The sequence below is a fragment of the Caenorhabditis elegans genome, chromosome I (assembly GCF_000002985.6).
Source record: "Caenorhabditis elegans chromosome I".
NCBI lineage: Eukaryota > Metazoa > Nematoda > Chromadorea > Rhabditida > Rhabditidae > Caenorhabditis > Caenorhabditis elegans.
Window position 1 is genome coordinate 13835261 of NC_003279.8, and position 18864 is coordinate 13854124.

General features: G+C 36.8%; 6 protein-coding genes and 1 non-coding gene across 10 annotated transcripts; 2 read left to right on the plus strand and 5 right to left on the minus strand.

The window, feature by feature from the left end:
• Positions 1-66: 66 nt before the first annotated feature.
• On the minus strand, positions 67-4827 carry W04A8.1 (the record flags this gene model as incomplete). 3 transcript variants are annotated; one of them, NM_001404216.1, is made up of 9 exons in its annotated part: positions 67-328; positions 525-704; positions 1410-1578; positions 1628-2318; positions 3480-3524; positions 3575-3735; positions 3784-3995; positions 4266-4541; positions 4625-4827. In NM_001404216.1, 9 exons carry the CDS (start codon positions 4730-4732, stop codon positions 164-166), a joined length of 2007 nt encoding a protein of 668 aa, NP_001391096.1. The 3 variants fall into 3 exon arrangements, with proteins under 3 accessions (NP_001391096.1, NP_001391098.1, NP_001417600.1); NM_001404217.1 differs by lacking the exon at positions 4625-4827 and having other exon boundaries at positions 164-328; positions 4266-4517; NM_001430674.1 differs by lacking the exons at positions 4266-4541; positions 4625-4827 and having other exon boundaries at positions 164-328; positions 3784-3992.
• A 616-nt stretch (positions 4828-5443) lies between these two features.
• On the plus strand, positions 5444-6677 carry W04A8.2 (Ovule protein). Its single transcript, NM_001392968.1, has 2 exons — positions 5444-5518; positions 5568-6677. The coding sequence occupies exons 1-2, from the start codon at positions 5446-5448 to the stop codon at positions 5645-5647; spliced, it is 153 nt and encodes a 50-aa protein (NP_001379221.1). The 5' UTR covers positions 5444-5445; the 3' UTR covers positions 5648-6677.
• Positions 6633-8736, minus strand: W04A8.4 (3'-5' exonuclease domain-containing protein). Of its 2 annotated transcripts, none has more exons than NM_001392969.1 (3): positions 7051-8736; positions 6939-7000; positions 6633-6888 (listed from the first exon to the last, which is right to left on the minus strand). In NM_001392969.1, exons 1-3 carry the CDS (start codon positions 7299-7301, stop codon positions 6875-6877), a joined length of 327 nt encoding a protein of 108 aa, NP_001379222.1. In that variant the 5' UTR covers positions 7302-8736; the 3' UTR covers positions 6633-6874. The 2 variants fall into 2 exon arrangements, 1 of the variants encoding a protein (NP_001379222.1); NR_132566.1 differs by having other exon boundaries at positions 6875-6888; positions 7051-7998.
• Positions 8737-9478: 742 nt separating this feature from the next.
• On the minus strand, positions 9479-11697 carry W04A8.3 (F-box domain-containing protein). The gene is made up of 2 exons (NM_061022.7): positions 11587-11697; positions 9479-10348 (listed from the first exon to the last, which is right to left on the minus strand). Exons 1-2 carry the CDS (start codon positions 11664-11666, stop codon positions 9490-9492), a joined length of 939 nt encoding a protein of 312 aa, NP_493423.2. The 5' UTR covers positions 11667-11697; the 3' UTR covers positions 9479-9489.
• A 2543-nt stretch (positions 11698-14240) lies between these two features.
• On the minus strand, positions 14241-15633 carry W04A8.5 (F-box domain-containing protein). Its single transcript, NM_061023.6, has 2 exons — positions 15468-15633; positions 14241-15242 (listed from the first exon to the last, which is right to left on the minus strand). Exons 1-2 carry the CDS (start codon positions 15551-15553, stop codon positions 14456-14458), a joined length of 873 nt encoding a protein of 290 aa, NP_493424.1. The 5' UTR covers positions 15554-15633; the 3' UTR covers positions 14241-14455.
• Positions 15634-17125: 1492 nt separating this feature from the next.
• Positions 17126-18787, plus strand: W04A8.9 (FBA_2 domain-containing protein). Its single transcript, NM_001265318.4, has 3 exons — positions 17126-17218; positions 17575-18184; positions 18234-18787. The coding sequence occupies exons 2-3, from the start codon at positions 17819-17821 to the stop codon at positions 18465-18467; spliced, it is 600 nt and encodes a 199-aa protein (NP_001252247.1). The 5' UTR covers positions 17126-17218; positions 17575-17818; the 3' UTR covers positions 18468-18787.
• On the minus strand, positions 17607-17624 carry W04A8.8. Its single transcript, NR_050706.2, has one exon. It is a non-coding gene; the product is annotated as an Unclassified non-coding RNA W04A8.8 (non-coding RNA).
• Positions 18788-18864: the final 77 nt, after the last annotated feature.

Here is an 18864-nt window from a genome sequence, read left to right on the forward strand (position 1 = left end):
AGGATTATTAGGGTTAAAATAAACAATTTCAGAGATATTTTAGTGGAAATAAGCCAAAAACCAGGAATTTCGGATGGAAAATGTTGAAAAATTTTTTTAAATGGTACAAATTGAAAAATCATTAAAAAAAAAGCATCATATGCGATAAAAAATACAAAATTAATCAAATTATCACAGAATATTCTCGGAAATTCTGCAATTCAGCCATCGAAATCGAATCAATCACGAAAAGCGGCGTGGCAAGCTCGAATTCCACATCGTTTTCGGCTGGAATTTCCCAATTTTCAGGTGCAATGACGAGATCAGCACGATGCAGGTGGCGGGTTACCTGGAAAATGGAAAAAGTTGAACTTTAGAGCTTTTTCAGGAGAAAATAGCTTCAAAAATCGGACATTTAATGCATTTCAGTGAGAAAATAGGAAAATTTTTCATGAAAAAATTTGAAAAAGTTGGATTTTCAAGGATTTCAGAGAGGAAAATGAGTTTTTTCAGGAAAAAAACACTTTTTTCTCCATTTCCCGTACTTTTCCACCGCATTTTTCGATCATCCAAGCCAAATCCGCAGAGTCTGGAGTACATTCGGGCGCGATCCACATTCTCAAATGGAAATTGGCGAAAATTTTCAAATTTTCGATTCGAAGCCATTCCTGATAAATGTAGTCGGAAGAGGGAAGGAGTTGGGAGTCTTCAAATGATTCTTCTAGCTGAAAATTTTTGGGAAATTGGTTGAGGCTCAGACTACAAACTATAATGTTTCTAGCCTCACCCAATGGTTGAGGCTAGAAATATTGTAGTTTGGAGTTTTCAAGGAGTTTTTTAAACCAATTTCAGAATACATACAATATTCAAAAAATTCAAGTATTTTTCAGATCATATTGTTGAAAATTGCTAAAATTATGAACATTTTTAAAAATCTCAAGTTTTAATTGAAAATTCCGCTAAATTCGAGAAATTTTAAATTAATGTTGGTTGAGACTAAGACTACAAACTACATAATTTCTAGCCTCACCCAAAAGTTCTTCATAATTTCAGCGGTTTAAATAGAACATTTGACTCATTTTTGCGAAAACCTCCAAAAAATGGTCGAAAACGTTGTGGTTGAGGTTTACACTACAAACTACAATAATTCTAGCCTCACCTAAAAGTTGGTTGAGGCTCACACTACAAACTACGAAATTTTTAGCCTCAACAAAAAATCAAATTAAAGGTTGGTTGAGGCCCACACTACAAACTACAATATATCTAGCCTCACCCAAAAGTTGGTTGAGGCTAGAAAACATGTAGTTTGTAGTGTGAGCCTCAACCAAAATTGAAATCAATTTTTGGTTGAGGCTTGAAATTTTGTAGATTTTTTTCGGGATTTTTCGAATTTTCTCAAATTTCCGCCTAAACTCTGTCAAATTTCATACCCATTGCGGTCGAACTATGGGTACATCACAACAAATCGCCCGAAGCACCAAAAGCGTCCGTTTTCCGTGTCTCGAAACGACACAAAGCGTCCGTTCTTCATCAATTTCCGTGCTAATCGTCATTTTGAACCGGCGAACGATGGTTTTCAGCTTCTTTTCGATTGGAGAGCTGGAAATTTTCAAAAATTCGGATTTTTTTCGGAGCAAAAATCCCCAACTCTTTACTAAACCCGGTGAAAATCACTTCATTTTTCGAATTTTCACCTAAATTTCTCGATTTTTTCATAGTTTTTCGCTGTAAAAACGCTGAAACATCAGAAATAAAGTCATCATCATCCTCTTCGTGTCGCTTTTGAAGCTGATTAATCACGTTTGAGCGTGTCGGGACCAGAATTTGCACCGAACATTCTCTGGGGGCTTCACTTATTGTCAACGATGCTAACGCTGATTGAATATCCGAGTCATCCACGTGGACGGGCATCATTTTCTGGCGGGAATTTGAATTTTTAGCTGGTTTCTTCGATTTTTTCGGCGTTCTCGCTCTATTTAAATCGGAATTTTTCGCCAAAACGTCACGAATTGTCGTCAAATCCGCCGCCATTGTTTTTCGCATGTCGTTCACCGTTTTTTGAGGCGCTTTTCGCGTTTTTCTCGGTTTTTTGGCGCCAAGTTCCGGATTCCACGTGTTTCTGACATCATTATTCGCTTCTTGAACCTCTAGCGCTGCATTTCCCGGCTCCCGGTGCTCTAGAACAAATCCTGTAAAGGAACGGCGCCTTCGGAGCGTTGAAGACGTGGAAATCGATGTGAAAAGCTGTTGTAGGGCTTCTGGAGACGGGATTCTAGAGTTTTTAGGCCTTTGAGAAGCTTTTTTTGCAGGAGGAGCTGGTGGTTGAGGTTGCTGGCGAGCTGGAAAATTTTTTTAAAAAACATTTTTTTTTAATTCACTCAAAAATTCGAAATTTTATACGTAAATTCTTCAAGATTTTCAACATTCTCAATAGAAATTGGAGTCAGGTTTTGAATAAATATCGATTTTGCCTCCGAAAATTTGGAAAATACATCTAAAAAATATTGGGTGAGGCTCAGACTACAAACTACACTATTTCTAGCCTCACCCAAAATTGGTTGAGGCCAGAAAAAGTGTAGTTTGTAGTGTGAGCCTCAACCAAATGCGGAAAACTTCATTTTTCGAATTGAAAATCGAATTTTAATCATTATTTTTCCAAATTTATATAATTTTCGCATAAAATTTCGAATTTTAAAAAAAATTCATGAAATTTACAATTTTTAAAGCAGAATTTCTGATAGAAAATTCAAAATTTGAAATTTTTTTTTATTTTCGAAATTTAATTTTTCGCAGGGAAAATTCATTTTTCGACTAAAAATTTTTTGAAAATCTGTTCTTTTCAAAATTTTCCGTCAAAATTTTAGAGTTTTTGAATAAAAATTCTAAATTTTCCGGGTTTTAACGTTTTTTCATCTAGCCTCACCCAAAAGTTGGTTTGGCTAGAGAAAGTGTAGTTTGTAGTCTGAGCTTTGTAGTCAAAAATTGAATTTTAAAGAATAATTTCAATAAAATTTCACAATTTCAGTGGTTTCAATAGAACATTTTATTCATTCTTGCAAAAAAACTTCAAAATTTGGTCGAAAACGTTCTGATTGAGGTTTAGACTACAAACTACAGTATTTCTAGCCTCACTCAAAAGTTCGGTGAGGCTAGAAAAAGTGTAGTTTGTAGTCTGAGCCTCAACCAAATCATTTTTTACTCAAAAATTGAATTTAAAAAATAAAATTTCACAATTTCAGTGCTTTCAATAGAACATTTGATTTATTTTTGCAAAAAAAACCCAAAAATTGGCTGAAAACGTTGTGGTTGAGGCTCAGACTACAAACTACAATAATTCTAGCCTCAACAAAATTGTTTTTTTGAAAAAACATGGATTTTCACTTATTTTTTGAGATTTTTCTACGATTTTGCGAGGATTTTTGAGCAAAAAAAGAGCTTGTTGCACTATTTATCGTCTTTTTAGCGATTTGTTCGGATTTTTTTACAAAAAAAAATCGTACTAGGGCAATCCGGAGAATGATATTCGAATCTGATGACGGGAACGTCTGAAAACATTAAATACATTGACTGAAAATCCTCATTTTACGGGGTTTACAATCCATTAAAGCATCAAGCCTCTCCGAGAGCTTCCGAATTTGCTCCAAAAGCTTTGCAGGGTCAGTTGGAGCATCATTTTCCATATCCTCCCAAAAAGTTTCCTCCTCATCGCCTAATGGAGTAGGTTCCCGGAAGCTTGAGAGCCGGCGGCACGATTGTCTGAAAATTTGGCAATTTATACCAAATTTTTTTGAAAAAAATCGATACTTTAAATATCTCAGCCCAATCATGGAAAAATCGTTTTCTTTGCATTTTTGTCGATTATCCAGACATTCCTGAATCCATTTCACGTCTACCATCATCGGAGGCTCCGGTTTTCTGGACATTGCCTCTCCGACAAGCTTTTCGTCGGCATAACGGTCTACGACAATATGGGTGGTCCGGTTATCGATTGTTTTTTGAATTTCTGCACCCATTTCCTGAAAAAATCTCCTCTCTCTCTCGGTTTCTTAAGGAAAAAGTGAGTAAAAATTGAAGAAAATTGTCGAAAAACCTAAAAATTCGAATATTTCTGTTAAAAATAAACTTTCGCGTCGAGACCCACCACTTGAATTTTGCTATGTACCTTTAATTTTGCCGTACGGTAAGCTGATTTTAAATCATTTTTAGGCATTTTTCAGCAGTTTTCCGCGAGATTTACACAATTTTCAACAAAATTTGATGAAAAATTTGAATTTCCCCCCACTAACAATTAATTTTTTCGACAAATGATGTCGAATAGGCAGGCAGCACCCGGCGGAGAGCACAATGACAGTTCCAGCCAGATATCCAACAGATTCAGGTACTTCTTCATCATCATCACATGCTAAAACATCTTCTCGAGAATCTGGAACCTCCTCTTCATCGCCGGAATCCAGAACAATTTCAGAGATCACCGAGTTTTCCGGGCGAAAACTGCTGAGATCACTGAAATCCCCACTGATTTGAATTGAAGTGCCCATTGTTCGATTACTCGGGCGTCCGGTCTGCGAAAAAATTGAAAATTCACTTTATTTTCTTATTTAGAAAATTTTTATTTGAAAAATGAAAGAAAAAAAATCGAAAAAACCTTTTTCGGAGTGTCCGCCGAGCTGAAATGGGTGGAATGGCGGTGCTCGTCATCGTCATCATCATAAATTGGCGAAATATTCGGGTCGAAACCATACGCAATCGACATTTTTCGGGAAAAAAATGAGAAAAATCGAGGAAAATCGGTTTCTAATTCGAAATTCGCGGTGGAAAAATTTGTTTTTTCAGATTGTCGTCAGATTTGGTGTTTGCGTACAAAGCGCCACACCTGACGCGCATTCACTTTTGTAGTTTGTAGACTGTAGGAGCTCGGTTTTGCGTTTTACAGCGCTTTTTTCAGGTTTTTTTTAGTTTTAAAAGTTAAATTTTCACCCAATAAATCTGAAAATTTAGTAAATTTTCTGAATTTTCGTTGAAAATCACCGGATCTTAGAAAACTTTAAATTTTTGATTCTAACTATAAGAAATCTACAAAATTACTTGAACTTGTGATTTTGTGTCTAAAATTTAAGAAAACGTTCATTAATAATACACTGGTTGAGACTTGGACTACAAACGACAATATTTATACTCTTTTTTTGTCTACCACTGCGTTTTGACGAAATTTTCTCTTTTCACGTAATTTTTTACTGATTTTACTTGAAAAGTACACTTTTTATTTGTAAAATACACGAAATACTGTGTTGTGACGGTACTTTTGAGTGAAATTCAATTTAAAATAATTTTTAAGAGTTTTACTTTGTTTTTCTGCATTAAAAATGATGGAAGTTAAACAAAAATTTTCTGTTTTAACCGTTGATTTTTTTTATTATGTTTGGTCTTTTCAATCTTTTCAAAAAACTTCATCATTTATTTCCAGAAATGCTCTCCAATCAAACGAGGGTGTGGTGTCACCCCGGAAAACGTGGCACTATCATCTGCAAAATCTTCATAGGTAAATAAATTGCTAAAAAGAATTTTTTCCATAAACTTTAAATTTTCAGACAATCAGCATTCGGAGAGTACCACGAAACGAGAGACCGGACCAAAATGGAAGATATCCAAACAGATTTGTCTTCTCTGAAAACGACTGGATTGAAGGACAATCCAAACGGAAACAAATCGAAACTTACGGGTTGACATCGACCAGAGCAACATCAGCTGTGGTCTTTCAACTGCTCAGAGGAAAGCCTTTTCCTTGATGATGGCGTATGGAACGTTGTACTTTCAACATTGGACTGGAAGGTGGAGCACGATCTCAAGTGGGTTGACGTCATGAGCGATGAGAACCAATTGAGCTCGGAGAGTCTCGACGAGGCTAGTGATGGCGTTGACTCTACTGCGACGCTAAAGACGAATATACTTTGGCCATTTGACGAAGCGGATAACGTTCATCTGAATGTCCACCAGCAAACTTGATTCTTCCTCGGACAATCGTAGCGAGTGGATTGACCAATTCCACTGCAACTTTTTCCTCACGAGGGACGAGGAAAAGTGGTTTCTAGGCCATGGCCGAGGGGCCGACAAGTTTCAGCGGCCATTTATCTTGCTTTGTTTTCCGCCACTCTTTCTTGGTCTAGTTTCAAGCGAAGCTTACAACGGATCATTCGGAACAACTCCGTTCAATTTCAAACCATATGGTGTGCAGGACGTTCACATTGATTTTTGCGGTCAAACAGTTCCAGGACGACCAATGAATCTAGACTTTGAAAATAACAAATTCGTGGAGGCCTACGTACAACTTCAGGAAACACTTGGTCACACTAGAAACAACTTTAGCTGCAATTCGATCGACATTGGAATGCTTAGATCTAAAGGATATACGATTTTTGGATTCGAGTTGAGCCCTGTGGCTCAAGATAATTCTCTCTTTGAACTAGTTCGGCAGACAAACGTTTGCGTTCGTCTAAACTTTAAGACCGAGACCCCTGTGGGTGGCCTCTATTGTGTCGTCTACGCCGAATTCGATCAAATATTTGCCCTAGACTTTATGCGTAACTCTATTATTGATAGTATTGTTTAAATTTTCAAACTGTTATTGATATTATTGTATAATTTTGTAAAAATTGTTATTGATGATGATATTTATTCGAATAAACTTAATTAAAAAATGATCTGTCGATATAATTGATAAATATAAGAGAGATGAGATTTGAATTTTGATGAGAGAGGATCTGTCGGTATAGTTGATAAATATAAGAGAGATGAGATTTGAATTTTGATGAGAGAGGATCTGTCGGTATAGTTGATAAATATAAGAGAGATGAGATTTGAAACCAGATTTGAAATTTGATTATTTTGGTTTTTGATTTCATCGGTTGTAGGCTGAAAACAAATAATAATTTTTTGAACAAAAATGAAAAAAAAAGTCTCACGTAGAGGATGACCATTCTCGAATACGTACTGGAACAGTCGTGGATCGTTCTTATGAATATTTCTGAAAATGCCAAAATATAAAAATTTTATCAAATCATAAAATCAAACAACCTTAGCCTCTGCTTTATAATGAGATGCATAACGATTGTGTCCATGATAGCATATCTCAGTTGGTCTCCACGTAGATGAGTGTTCGTCCAATCGGACATAGTCTCGCCCTTGTGGAGGTCCAATCCTGTCCAATACGTTGCTTCAGCTTTTAGACTGAGGAGACTTCTCGTTCCGTTCGTGCGAACGAATTTTGATTGCATGTCTTTGTGCTCGATGTCCGCCAAAAAATCTTCTTTACCATAGGAGACCATGTCTCTCTGATATGATAATTTTCTCAGAAAGTTTTTTAGTTTTTTGACAGATGCGCTCTTCATTTTATGTATTCTCACAATGGCAATTTTTCAGCATTCGGGATCGAAAATTGTGACGAGGGCGGTTTTGTGGTTATTTTCTAAAGAGTAGATCCCAAAGTAGATGAGCTGACCATACTGAACACATTCGTCGAAATCGAGGCAGCGACGAGCAAGCCAACATTTTTTATCATATCTGTTTTTCTGATCGGTTAGGAGGAGGATGAAGTCTTGTTCGATCGAACCAGTGTGAGGGAATAAATCCGCAAGAGTGAGTCTTACGAGTAGGGCTACTAGGGGTGCTAAACAGTTTCCAAAATTGAAAACCCCTGAAAGCCCCCACAAAAAATACTCACATAGAGCCGCATATGTGAACTTCTTGTTCTTCTCTTCGCGTTCCTCCAAAGCAGAGATAAATATTTGTGCCTTCTCAGGTAGATTGTGGTAATTCTCGAACGAAAAAAATTTCTCGTCTTCCTCGGATAAAAAATCGTATCCAAAATTAGCGTTATAAACGGAAGATAATGGTACCTCATTATCTGTTTATGATTGTTAAACTAGTGTTTGAATACATGTATTTATTGATTAAATAGGCCGGATGGAGAGAGAGGAGATGGGTCACCTCTCACTCGCCAGCTGATGTATAGAATGAATATATTGAAGGGGTAGAACACTAAGAGGGCAGGCCAGATGAGTGACCTCTATTACACAAAGACAGATGGGAAATGCGATAGTAATAATAGAGACAATAGAACTGAACTATACGTTCACAGCGTTCATTATTGGATGATTAAAAAAGATTGGAACAGTCGATGAAAGAGGATTGAATTGATTTTAGGTAAAATCGGAAGTTACTTTGTTTGGGTTTATAGGCAGCTGTCTTTTAGTAACACCGGTACCCCCTGTTGTGTACGTTTAAATTTTTGTATTGTAAACATCTGTTCTTGTAAATCGTATTCATCCGTTAGGTAAAAACTGGTTGGAAAAATGGAATACAGTTTATTGTTTTTCAAAAATCGAAAAGCAAAGCATCCTGGTTAATAATCCGTCCCCTGGTTGACTGAACCAAGAACATCAAAAATGTCTTACTAGTCTCTTTCTCTAAATCTCTCGAAATCGCACACTATTTAAAAATCGTCAATGTCTTACTATAACCAAATCTCTCACTCTCTCGTCTTTCTCTGAATCTCTCGATTCACACACTATTCGTGACTGTCTGCGGTAAAAAATCCTAGGTATGGTAAAAAAGCCACTCTAACACTACTCACTATTGTTTCAACTGAACCAAGGTATGGCCTTTAAAAGTGAACTAGTGGGTGCAGTACTATTAGAGAAAATACGGTACATGTTAAAAAGTTAAAAATAACACATGGTTTACCTGCATGTACACAGGCTCCAAGACAGAGAACAACAATAAATGTCGTCAACATAGAAATCGCAACATTGATCATGAAATGAAAGTTATCATGAAAACAAACACACTTGAAATAATGTCCTGACCTATTTATCTCTCAAGCCCTATCTCTGAACGGGGAAATCGTCTTCTGTCACACTCTCGACACGAAGGCATAAAAGAGGATTTTTTGGAACAACCCCCTTTATATTATAGACCAGCCGCTCTCTTGGGTTTAATCTTGGGATTAGGCTTAGGCTTAAGCTTAGGCGGTGGGAGGCAATCCGAACTTTCAAGGGATCTCTTGGAAAAAAGTTGTGAAAATGCCATAATCTTCCGAAAGCAGTAAAATACCAACATCCCAGAAACCCCAAAAAACTTGAACATGCCCAAAAAATTGGCGAAAGTCGTTATCCGACCAATAGGCAAAACATTAAAGTGCATATTATTTTGAAAACTTTAGCAGGATGCAAGTTGTGCAGCTGCATCTCCAAAAGGAATAAAATTCAATTCAAACTCAATTGATTGGAGTCTAACAACTAGTCTAACAACTCACGTGGTGTCAGGCTGTCACGTTGCGGTTTGATCTACGAAAAATGCGGGAATATTTTTCCAGAAAAATTGTGACGTCAGCACGATCTTAACCATGCAAAGTCAGATGAGATGTCTGCGTCTCTTCTCCCGCGTTTTTCAAAGATCAAAGCAAACGTGACAACTGTTAAAAATATCAAGACAGTAAATTTAAATGTTTATTTTTTAATTGACATTGATACAGCAACAGGAAGACACAGGAAGATTAGGAAAAAAAGGAAGATTACGATCTGTAAATGTAAATTTAAAGCCATGTTTCCAAATTACAATGTCCTCGTTCCAATAATCAGTGATCCTCATCATGAACTTGTACTCTGGCTTTACAAATGAAGGCCTAAAGCAATTGAACACAGAGCGACGTTCCACTTCTGCTGAATCCGAAATTTCCATATTTTCCATTGACCTCGTACCCTTCACAACTGCAGATGGTACAAGACTGCTCTTCATGTTGGTTGCCGAAAATGACATTAGTCTTCCTTTTTCCTTCAGCTTTTTCAGAAACTTGTTGGCTTGCTTACTGGAAATATTGATACCTTCTAAATTGACAGAAATGTACTTGCTGAGGACCTTCCAGTTGGCACATTTCATGGTCTTTGGCTTGATGACACGAATATCCAAATAATACACATCGAATTTTAGGATACGTTTTAAAAGTTTGCTGGATATGTGTTCATGCTTGAATTTTAATCTAGGTAAGTGTAGAGCCTCCGTTTTCAGAAAATTTAATAGCTGACGGAGTTCAACTTCAATATCCTTTCGATGACTATTAATGAAGAGCGCTTCGAGTTCAAAGGTATGAATATGCATTGAACATTTGACAGTTCCCAGAGCTTGTTTCATGTAATTTCCTCTGTAGAGCACTCGTTTTTCGGAGAAATCATCGAATACTTCAATGTAATCAGGTTGTACATCAATGTTTACTTTTACTCTAGTTGCTTTGCATTCGTTTTCGCGATCTTCAAAATTTCTGATGATTCTTTTAATAAGTTGTTTCGTTTTTTGAGACGTGAAACAAAGAGTGAACCTAAAAATAACTATATATACATACATGAAATACCATTAAAGATGGAGTACCGAATTCTGAGAAACATTTTTTAAATGACTCCAAATTTTCCCCTGATATCGAATATCTAAGTGACAAAATTCAAAAAAATTTCCCTGATTTTATATTAAGGGACCATCAGTTCATGAGAATGCCTGTTTCCTGGCGCGAAACGAACGGCAGCAGAGAGAGCGTGCGGCAAAGAGAGATTTAGGTGCCTTCGCTACGAGATATTCCCGCGCCAAAACGGTAGGCATTCTCATGATCTCATGGATTCTTAATATGTCACCTTGAAATCGCTTGTGCCACGGATTTCTGGTTTCCCTCATAAATTGAAATGTAAGAGTTTGCCGAACTAGGCCATTTTGGCTCCGCCATATCTGCACGTGCTCGATGGTTGTCTCTTTGCATAATTTCGATGAAAACGCGCCCCATTGAGAATAGACGAGGAATGAGACTGTCTCGTCCTCTGCGTCTCTTCTTTCTCACGCTTTTTCTTCTCCGAGAGGACTACGTGAACGGGGGACGAGGAATACTCCTCTTCCACCGTTTTGAAGGACATTTTGCTCAGTTTTTCACGTTTTCTCGTCTGCGAGAAAATAGCAATTTTGAGACAGCCAGCGACCACGTGTATCTGTGATAGATTTACGGCGCGTTGCGTGTCGCGTCGCGGCTCGATCTTAGTTGTAAAACTAAATGTATTTGTCCGTGTGGAGAACACGATTCTCCCACACGTTGTCCGGCGGGCGATTGTCAATGGAGCGCGGAGAATTTAATGAGGAATGCCAGAACCCCGTGCTTGTGCATCCATGAGATTTTTCAAACGCCGAATTTTCGCGCCAAGTGTCGATTTACGAGATTTTCCGTTTTTCAACGATTTTCCTTTATTTACATCGGTTTTTGCATAAATTTAAACATTATATTAACAAAAAACTAACAATATTTCCAATTCTTAGGTCAATAATCAACGTAAATGAAGGAAAATTGTTGACAAGATTGAAAATCTCGTAAATATACACAAATCTCGTAAATCGACACATGGTGCGAAAATTCGAAAAAATCTCATAGATGCACAAGCGATTTCAAGCTGACATATAAAATCAGGGAAATTTTTTTGAATTTTTTCACTTAGATATTCGATATCAGGGGAAAATTTGGAGTGATTTAAAAATATTTCTCAGATTTCGGTACCCCATCTTTAAACAAAAAAGATAACTTACAAATCATAGGTCGGTATACCATCAAGTGCCTCTTTGAGTGGTAATGATGGAAGTTTGCATATTGGAAATGGTGGAGACATTTAAAAAAGAATGGCAGATCGATGAATAACTGGGGACACAACAAGACACTCTGTGCATGCATATCTATTATCGATCTGAATTTGGTGCATATAAGCCTGCACAGAGCAGGTGTGCGTAACAGAGCCTGCCTGCGGAGGGTTGCTCAGTCGGTAGATTTCAGGTGGCAAATTTCTTTGTCGACAAATTCGGCAAATCGAAAAGTTGCCGGTTTGCCGGAACTATTTAGAGATAATTTTATAAGACGGAAACACTTAAAACTTTGCCTTTTTGAATTTTTTTCCCGTTTTTTTAAAAAGATATTTTCATAGAATTTTCTTACTTTTCAAAATAGATGAAGGAACATTCATAGAATGCGTACGATTTTGCCGATTAACATAGAAATTCTGAAAATTTCAAAAACAAAGTGCAAACCCATAATTCACCGGAAATTTTAAGTTCCGGCAAATTCGGCAAATGGGCAATTTGCGGGTTTGCCGATTTGCCGGAACTATTCAGGTCCGGAAATTTGCCGATTTGCCGGTATAATCGTTTGCTGCCAACCGCTAATTCAAATTATGAAAAGATACGGGAAATTTGAGAGAAAAATCGATAATAGGTTCCGCCCGTTACTAGTTTTTTTTTGTTGAATTTTTCAATCGAACTTCTCGTACTTTTTAATGTCGAATTCTGTAAAAATCACAATTTTTGCATTTCTAGTTAGTAACAGTAGCATAAATGGTAGGTAGTAATAAATAGACATTCGACGACTTTTCAAAGCAATTTTATTATTTGGGAAAGTGGAAATGAAACAAGCAATGGAGGATAACAACTCTTGAAACCAATTACAGAACATAGGGAGTGATGTAGTTAATTTAGTGGATAAATTGAAATTTTTTCATGAAATCGAAAAATACGATATCTAGGCTTTCTAACACAAATGGTTAGATAACAACGTGAATCAGTATCTACAAGCCATTTGAACATATCATTTGTAATACTTTCATGAATGAAGATTATATTCGGTATGTCCATATTCATCACCTTCAGGACATCTATCATTTGACGGGCTTCCTCTTCCTTTCGGTGACTTATTGACAGATTTAGGCATCTATTATAACAACGAAAGGTATCTTTAAAAAACTTGACAGACTCGAGAATTTTGTTTGTGTCTTTTCCCTTGTACAAAACCCTATCTTCATGGCTGCCATCGCATATTTTATAATAATCATGTTGTGCAGTTATATTCAGCATTATATAAACAGACTTGCACTTTTTTTGAAAAGTTCAACTCTCCTCCACGGGAAAATTTTTTTGCAAATTTTTTCGTCCCAAAAAAAAAAGGAAAAAAAAACAAAAATAAAAATTTTGGATTTTGGGGGAATTGATATGGTAAAAAATTGCTAATTTTTCTGGAACGAAATACAAAGCGCGTTGAAATTGATTTTAAAAGTATTCGAAAGAAGTATGCTACGTCAAAAAAAAAAACAAATAAACTACTGAGATCTATGATGTGATAAACAAGCACTGCAAACTGAAAACTGAAAAAGAAAATTTTGAACAAAATTTGATATATTTTTAAAACAGTTTTTTTTCCTTTTTTCAAAAAAAATTTTTTTTTTTCATCTGACTTGTAAAGTTTTTTAGGTTTGGTATGTGCTGCCGAAAATGTTTCCACTCGGCACATCGGCATGTGCCGCCTTTTCGACATATTCGCCAAAATTAATTTTTTAATTCTAAAAATGCCAAGAAACTTCAAAAAAATTGATTAATATATGTACCGAATTTATCATTTAAATTTATAGTTTATCAACTTTAATATTGAAACGAACTATAAACGTTTTCTCTGTTCAAAAAACTATTTAGTATCTTTGCAAATGTGTCGAAGCGGCAAATGGGCTTTTTAAATTATTTCCTCCGTGACTAGTTCAGGGGTTCAGGAGAATAGGGACAGGGGTGGGCGGCAATTCCCGTTTGGTTTTTTATGTCAACGAATTCTGTAAAATAGGCGTTCCGCGAATGTGTGCTACAGAGAAGCGCGATGGTATGAGGGCGGCGGGAGTATGATGCAGAGGTGGGCGGATATCCAAATTTTCGGATATTCGCTATTTCTGATGATCGGAAAAAAGTCGGAAAACGGTTATTTCGAATAAAAATATCCGAAATGTCCGATCGGCTAATTCGGATATTTCGGATAATATCCGCCCACCCCTGGTGTGAGGCGTGGTCTGGTGCGGGCGGGCAAGAGTAGCACCCTCGTGGAAGTCCTACTTACAATTAATTTTCAATTCCGGCAGTGTGCCGGTTTGCAGTTTTGCCGGTTTTCCGTTTGCCGGATATCAATTTGGCGGAAGTGATTAGAGAGATTTTTTCTTAAGCGAAATTGAAGTTTTTCCCTTTTTCATTAGATATTTTTTGAGCAAAACTACAATTTGCCGAAAATTTCCAAGACTTGCCGTTGTTTCGGCCGACATGCGCAGGCCTGTTTCGTATTTTAAAACGTGAATTTAGATCACGAAAACGCTGCGCACTTTCTTTAATTTCAGTTCGTTTTCGCTTTTTTTCGTGGAAAATAATATAAACAAAATACACTTCAATTGAATTTTAAACTGGGACTTTATTCGTGTTTCATAATTAAAGTAAAAAAGGTGTATTGTGCAATAGATTTTATTAAAATTGAATTAAATATTAATTAATTAAAGTAATTAAATCAGAAATTGAATTTTTAACAAGCCGAGTAGGAGATAAATCAATGGAAACACATTTTGGGAAACACATATACGACATATACGAATGATTCGATTTTTCATGGTTAATTTGATTGGAAAGAGAAGGCGTGTTCGGTAATACAGATACTCATTTCACCTCCATTGTTGTTTTCAGTAACAAATCTTGATTTTGATGGCTTGTATTCCTTTAAAACTGTAAGTCCTGGACGAAAAACAACAGAACGGTATGTATCCATCTTCGCTGTAGCTCCTGTATCCTCAAATACCACCGATAAATCAAGACTGTTTTCTATATCATTTGCCCGAAACTGAACAAAATTGTTGTTTGATTTCAACGATTTCAATAGCATATTCGCTTGATGGCTGGAAAAGTTGATCCCTTGGAAATTATATTTCCGCACTTTTTCGAACACATTCCAGTTGCTAACGGTGATGCTTTGTGGCTCTAGAACCCAAATATGCACATCTTGTACACAGTTCTCTAGAAGCCAATTGAACAAATCACTGGATATACGTTCATGCCTGAACTGCAGGTTGGTAATGTTCAAGTTTATCTCCTTGACAGAAGTTATGATTTGTCGAGTTTCGTCTTCCTTTCGATGAGTTATACGGAGCCATACAGAGTCAGTGTCACATTTGAAATGATCCACCAAATACTTCGCAGCTTCGAGAGCTTGGTTTATGTCATTTCTTTTGAAGCGTGTACTTCTTATTTTAGGGGAAATAGCGATTACTTCCATATAACTTCGTTCTGCAACTACCCTCACAGAAATATCTTGTTTCTTGTAGTGTTCTTGACGAGCTACGAAGTCTCTGATGTTCGATGAAATGAGTTTTTTCGTTTTTTGAGACGTGTGAAGAAGTACAAATCTGAAAATGCGCAAAAAATTAATGGAAAATAGGGATGCTACGTAGTCTTCTCAGTAGAGAAGAATTTTTTCTGGAATTCTTCACTGTTTTCACGGTTTGTAGAAATGAATTAGAAGTTTTTAAAAAAGTAGAAAACAGTGGGAAATATGAGAAAAAGCTCTTCTCTTCTGATTATGAAAAGAGAGAATACTCTTAACAGCTCTAATTAATGGAGAAATAACTTACATATCAAAAGTCGGCAGATAATCAATTACTTCTCTGAGTGAAATTAGCGGTAGATTGCACAATGGAAATGGTTTTACAGCATGCATTTGACGAGAACTGGTAGAAGAGTAAGGAGAGATGTATGCGTGTATGAATGAATAAGACTGTTAAACACTCTAGGCACACTATTGATTTGTATTGGATACGCAGAGTTGTAAAACTCAGAATGCTGTCACAGAGACGATTGTCAGAAACGATTTACCAAATTGTTGTATACATCTGCTCACTGCCAGGTGTGCTGTCTCAGAAGTTACAAAGATACACTAGTACAAATCGATATACGCGTATGGATACAAGGTGGCTATTAATAAAGACTCTAACACTCCAACGCGCATCTAGAAGATCTACTGTGTGAACACGTCAAACGGTGGTTCGATTAATATAGTTTATTAACACAATAATAAAGAGTAAAATTAATAAAAGTAATGTGGAGAATCGGGGAATTGGAGAGCGATAGAAGGGAAAGAGCAATAGATAACTCATAATCGTTCACTTAATATAATGTAGGGTTTTCTTCCGTCCAATGTAGGCCTTGCCCGAAATAGCCGATCGGAAATCCTGCTAACATCCGCCAAACTCGGCTACCGAATGACGAATAATTAGCCGAATTGTTTAAAATACGGCTAATCAGGATAATGTTCAGCTAACGGTTAATATATTTTTTCGAATTAGACGATCGGCAAATTAGGCTAAATCGGCTATTAGCCGCCGTACCCTGGCATACAGTGAGCGGGGCTGAGTGTGCTGATTGGTCAGTTTTTCATACTTGATTGCATTTTTGCTTGTTTTAAGTAATTTAAATAAAAAATCTTCTAAATTCAGTATTATGGCTGCAAAACTTTTTACGCAAGTGCGAGACTATTATAGTTCAGCACTAGTTTTCAAATAGTCTCAGGAGACACTCCAAAAGTGAATTTTGTTAAAATTGTAAGGAGTCTAACCGTCTCTACACTTCTCCCACTTCCCTTTTCCCCAGTGATAGAAGGCTAAGTGTGTATAGGGATTAATGCTTTTATTTGCAGGATCACCGGTCAGAAAGTCAGCCACGTCATGGATCAAACCTTCGCTCTTCTCCGAATACAGCTCTACAATTGATCCATCCGTGCACAGTACCAAACGCTCCTCACGCGTTCGATCCCTGAGATAATTGCAATATTCCCACACACTCGATTCATTCCATGCCTCTAAACTTCCGGGCTACCGTAACCCTGTGTGTGTGTGCGCACACATGTGTGCGCGCGCGCGCGTGGGGAGAGCGCACCTTGTTTACGTTTTCTGGACCTTTCGGCGGAGGAATCCAGGGCTCCGCCCTGCCACCGCAGAGGGGTATATAAGACGTGGATTCTATCACTCCATTTCTTCTTTTACTTTTCAAAATCCCCTTTATACCTGTCCCGTTGCCTCTCTTTCTTTTGTACCCATTCAATGGGGTTAATTATACTTAATAAACGGATTCTTTAGCTCATATCGTGTTCTGTTGTAGTATGGGATGCAACAACTGCATTTGTCTTAAAGATAAACTGTGGGGAACACTTAAACCTTTACTAAATGTATCTAAAAAACAATATTTGAGTGTTTCCTCGAGAAAAATTATTTATTTTCAGTGAGGCACCTTCTAACATTGCTGAAGTTGAAAAGAAAAAGACAGAACTGAACGATCTCCCGCATCTGTTAAAAGAAAAGTGCCTACTTGTAGGTACATTTCAAGATTTGTGAGTTTTGAGCTTAAATTCCAAATTATTTGTACATATCAAAAAAACGATATCTCTAAAATTTTAGAATACTTAAAATTGCTAAATTTGTTAGAAAAAATGAAACGAGTTCCCAGTCTCTAAAAATATACCAAAAACCCCCAACATTTTGAAACTATTGAGTGACTCTTTCAATAGAAAAAAGATTAGAGCTATCAAATCGGACGAATTCGGACGTCCGGCGTCCGGTTTGTTTGGCGTCCTAAAAAACCGGACGTCCGGTTGCACAGCCCTAGTAATAGTAAAACCGCTATTAAAATGTGCTGCTTTGAAAATATTCAAAACTATTTTTCTTTAAGAATGTCTGAAATTTTCAGCCTTGAAATGAGAAGAATGGAAGATTGGGAGAGCACATATAAATTGATTCGATTCAAAATTACGAGTATTGAAGTTCAAATCGATGAAAATGAGAGGTCCTTGTTCTCCGACTTCGGAAACATCACTTGGAAATTTCGAAACGGAAGATGGGGAGCTCGAGTAAACGGCATTCGGTGGACTGGGCGGGAAGATGATGTCAACTTCTTTTAAATCAGCACTGATTTCATTGCGCGCTCGAACAGAATGAAACAATTCATCATCAGAATTTGGGAGGAGAGTGATTTCGGCGATTTCGCTACAGAGCTTAAAATGCCAAATACAAATCATCTCGAATGGCTTGAAATGTCACTTATGTCGGAACACCTACCACATGATTTGGGAATGAAAATCATAAGAGCAACGCGTCCAGGAGTTCTGAAAACTGTGAGAGTTGTATCGGTAAATCCAATTGCAACCAATATTCAACTATTCGCTCTACCACAATGGAATCTTCTGGAAGCGGTGAAGCTACAAGTTGAGAATCTCGATTCGAGGAATATGTGCCATTTTGAATTCGGAAAGTTTATCGTTCAAAATGCCAATATCGGCGTCATTGATGCTATGATGCAAGTAAGTTTATTTGATTCATTGATTTCCATTCAAATTTCTAAATTTTCAGGGATTCATGGTAAATGAAAATTTCGAGAAGAAACAAATCAATGTCACCGATGACGTTGATGGGTGGAGATTGGACATGCAGTTGAGAAATCGCCACGAGCTCGCTCCCGGCATCGCCGAAGCCAATGTCGAGCTGGAAGAGGGTGGAAAGAAGTACAGACTAACAATGTCTGCCGGAGAATTCAAGCTGGCTTTGGTCAAACAATTTTTTAAATCAGTGAAATTATTCCGATAAGGCTAAAAAAGTCAGAAAAAGGGGAGGAAATTTTTTAGAAATTCGTATTATTCAATTGAAAACGGGGTTGAAAGGTTAGGAATTTCAAAATTAATTGATAAGGGGGCCGATTGATATGAAATTCCTTTTTTTTGATATTTGGGCGGGAAAATTAGGATTTTTTACGTTTTAAATGAAAGGTGGAAAACGTGGTTCAATTCTGAAACTTGGCAGAATATTCGGAAAAATTTCACTGATTTATGATTTTTTTTTTAAATATATTTTATTGTAAACTACTATTTGATGGTGATTTTTTCTTGTATTAAATAAAAGATGAAGGAGGTGTATGCAAGATTTTTATAAACAAACAGTTTTAGTACTATCTATTATTTCTATCTATTATCCTTTTTTTTTTAAT

Excerpts from the sequence above, each read along its gene's own strand:
- W04A8.2 (NM_001392968.1), top strand. The coding sequence starts at position 5,446 with ATGCTCTCCAATCAAACGAGGGTGTGGTGTCACCCCGGAAAACGTGGC. Across the intron at positions 5,519-5,567 it reads CATCTGCAAAATCTTCATAG|ACAATCAGCATTCGGAGAGT; the intron begins GTAAATAAATTG and ends TTAAATTTTCAG.
- W04A8.4 (NM_001392969.1), bottom strand. The coding sequence starts at position 7,301 with ATGGTCTCCTATGGTAAAGAAGATTTTTTGGCGGACATCGAGCACAAA. Across the intron at positions 7,001-7,050 it reads ATTATAAAGCAGAGGCTAAG|AAATATTCATAAGAACGATC; the intron begins GTTGTTTGATTT and ends TGGCATTTTCAG.
- W04A8.3 (NM_061022.7), bottom strand. The coding sequence starts at position 11,666 with ATGTCTCCACCATTTCCAATATGCAAACTTCCATCATTACCACTCAAA. Across the intron at positions 10,349-11,586 it reads GGTATACCGACCTATGATTT|GTTCACTCTTTGTTTCACGT; the intron begins GTAAGTTATCTT and ends AGTTATTTTTAG.
- W04A8.5 (NM_061023.6), bottom strand. The coding sequence starts at position 15,553 with ATGCATGCTGTAAAACCATTTCCATTGTGCAATCTACCGCTAATTTCA. Across the intron at positions 15,243-15,467 it reads TATCTGCCGACTTTTGATAT|ATTTGTACTTCTTCACACGT; the intron begins GTAAGTTATTTC and ends GCGCATTTTCAG.
- W04A8.9 (NM_001265318.4), top strand. The coding sequence starts at position 17,819 with ATGAAACAATTCATCATCAGAATTTGGGAGGAGAGTGATTTCGGCGAT. Across the intron at positions 18,185-18,233 it reads TCATTGATGCTATGATGCAA|GGATTCATGGTAAATGAAAA; the intron begins GTAAGTTTATTT and ends CTAAATTTTCAG.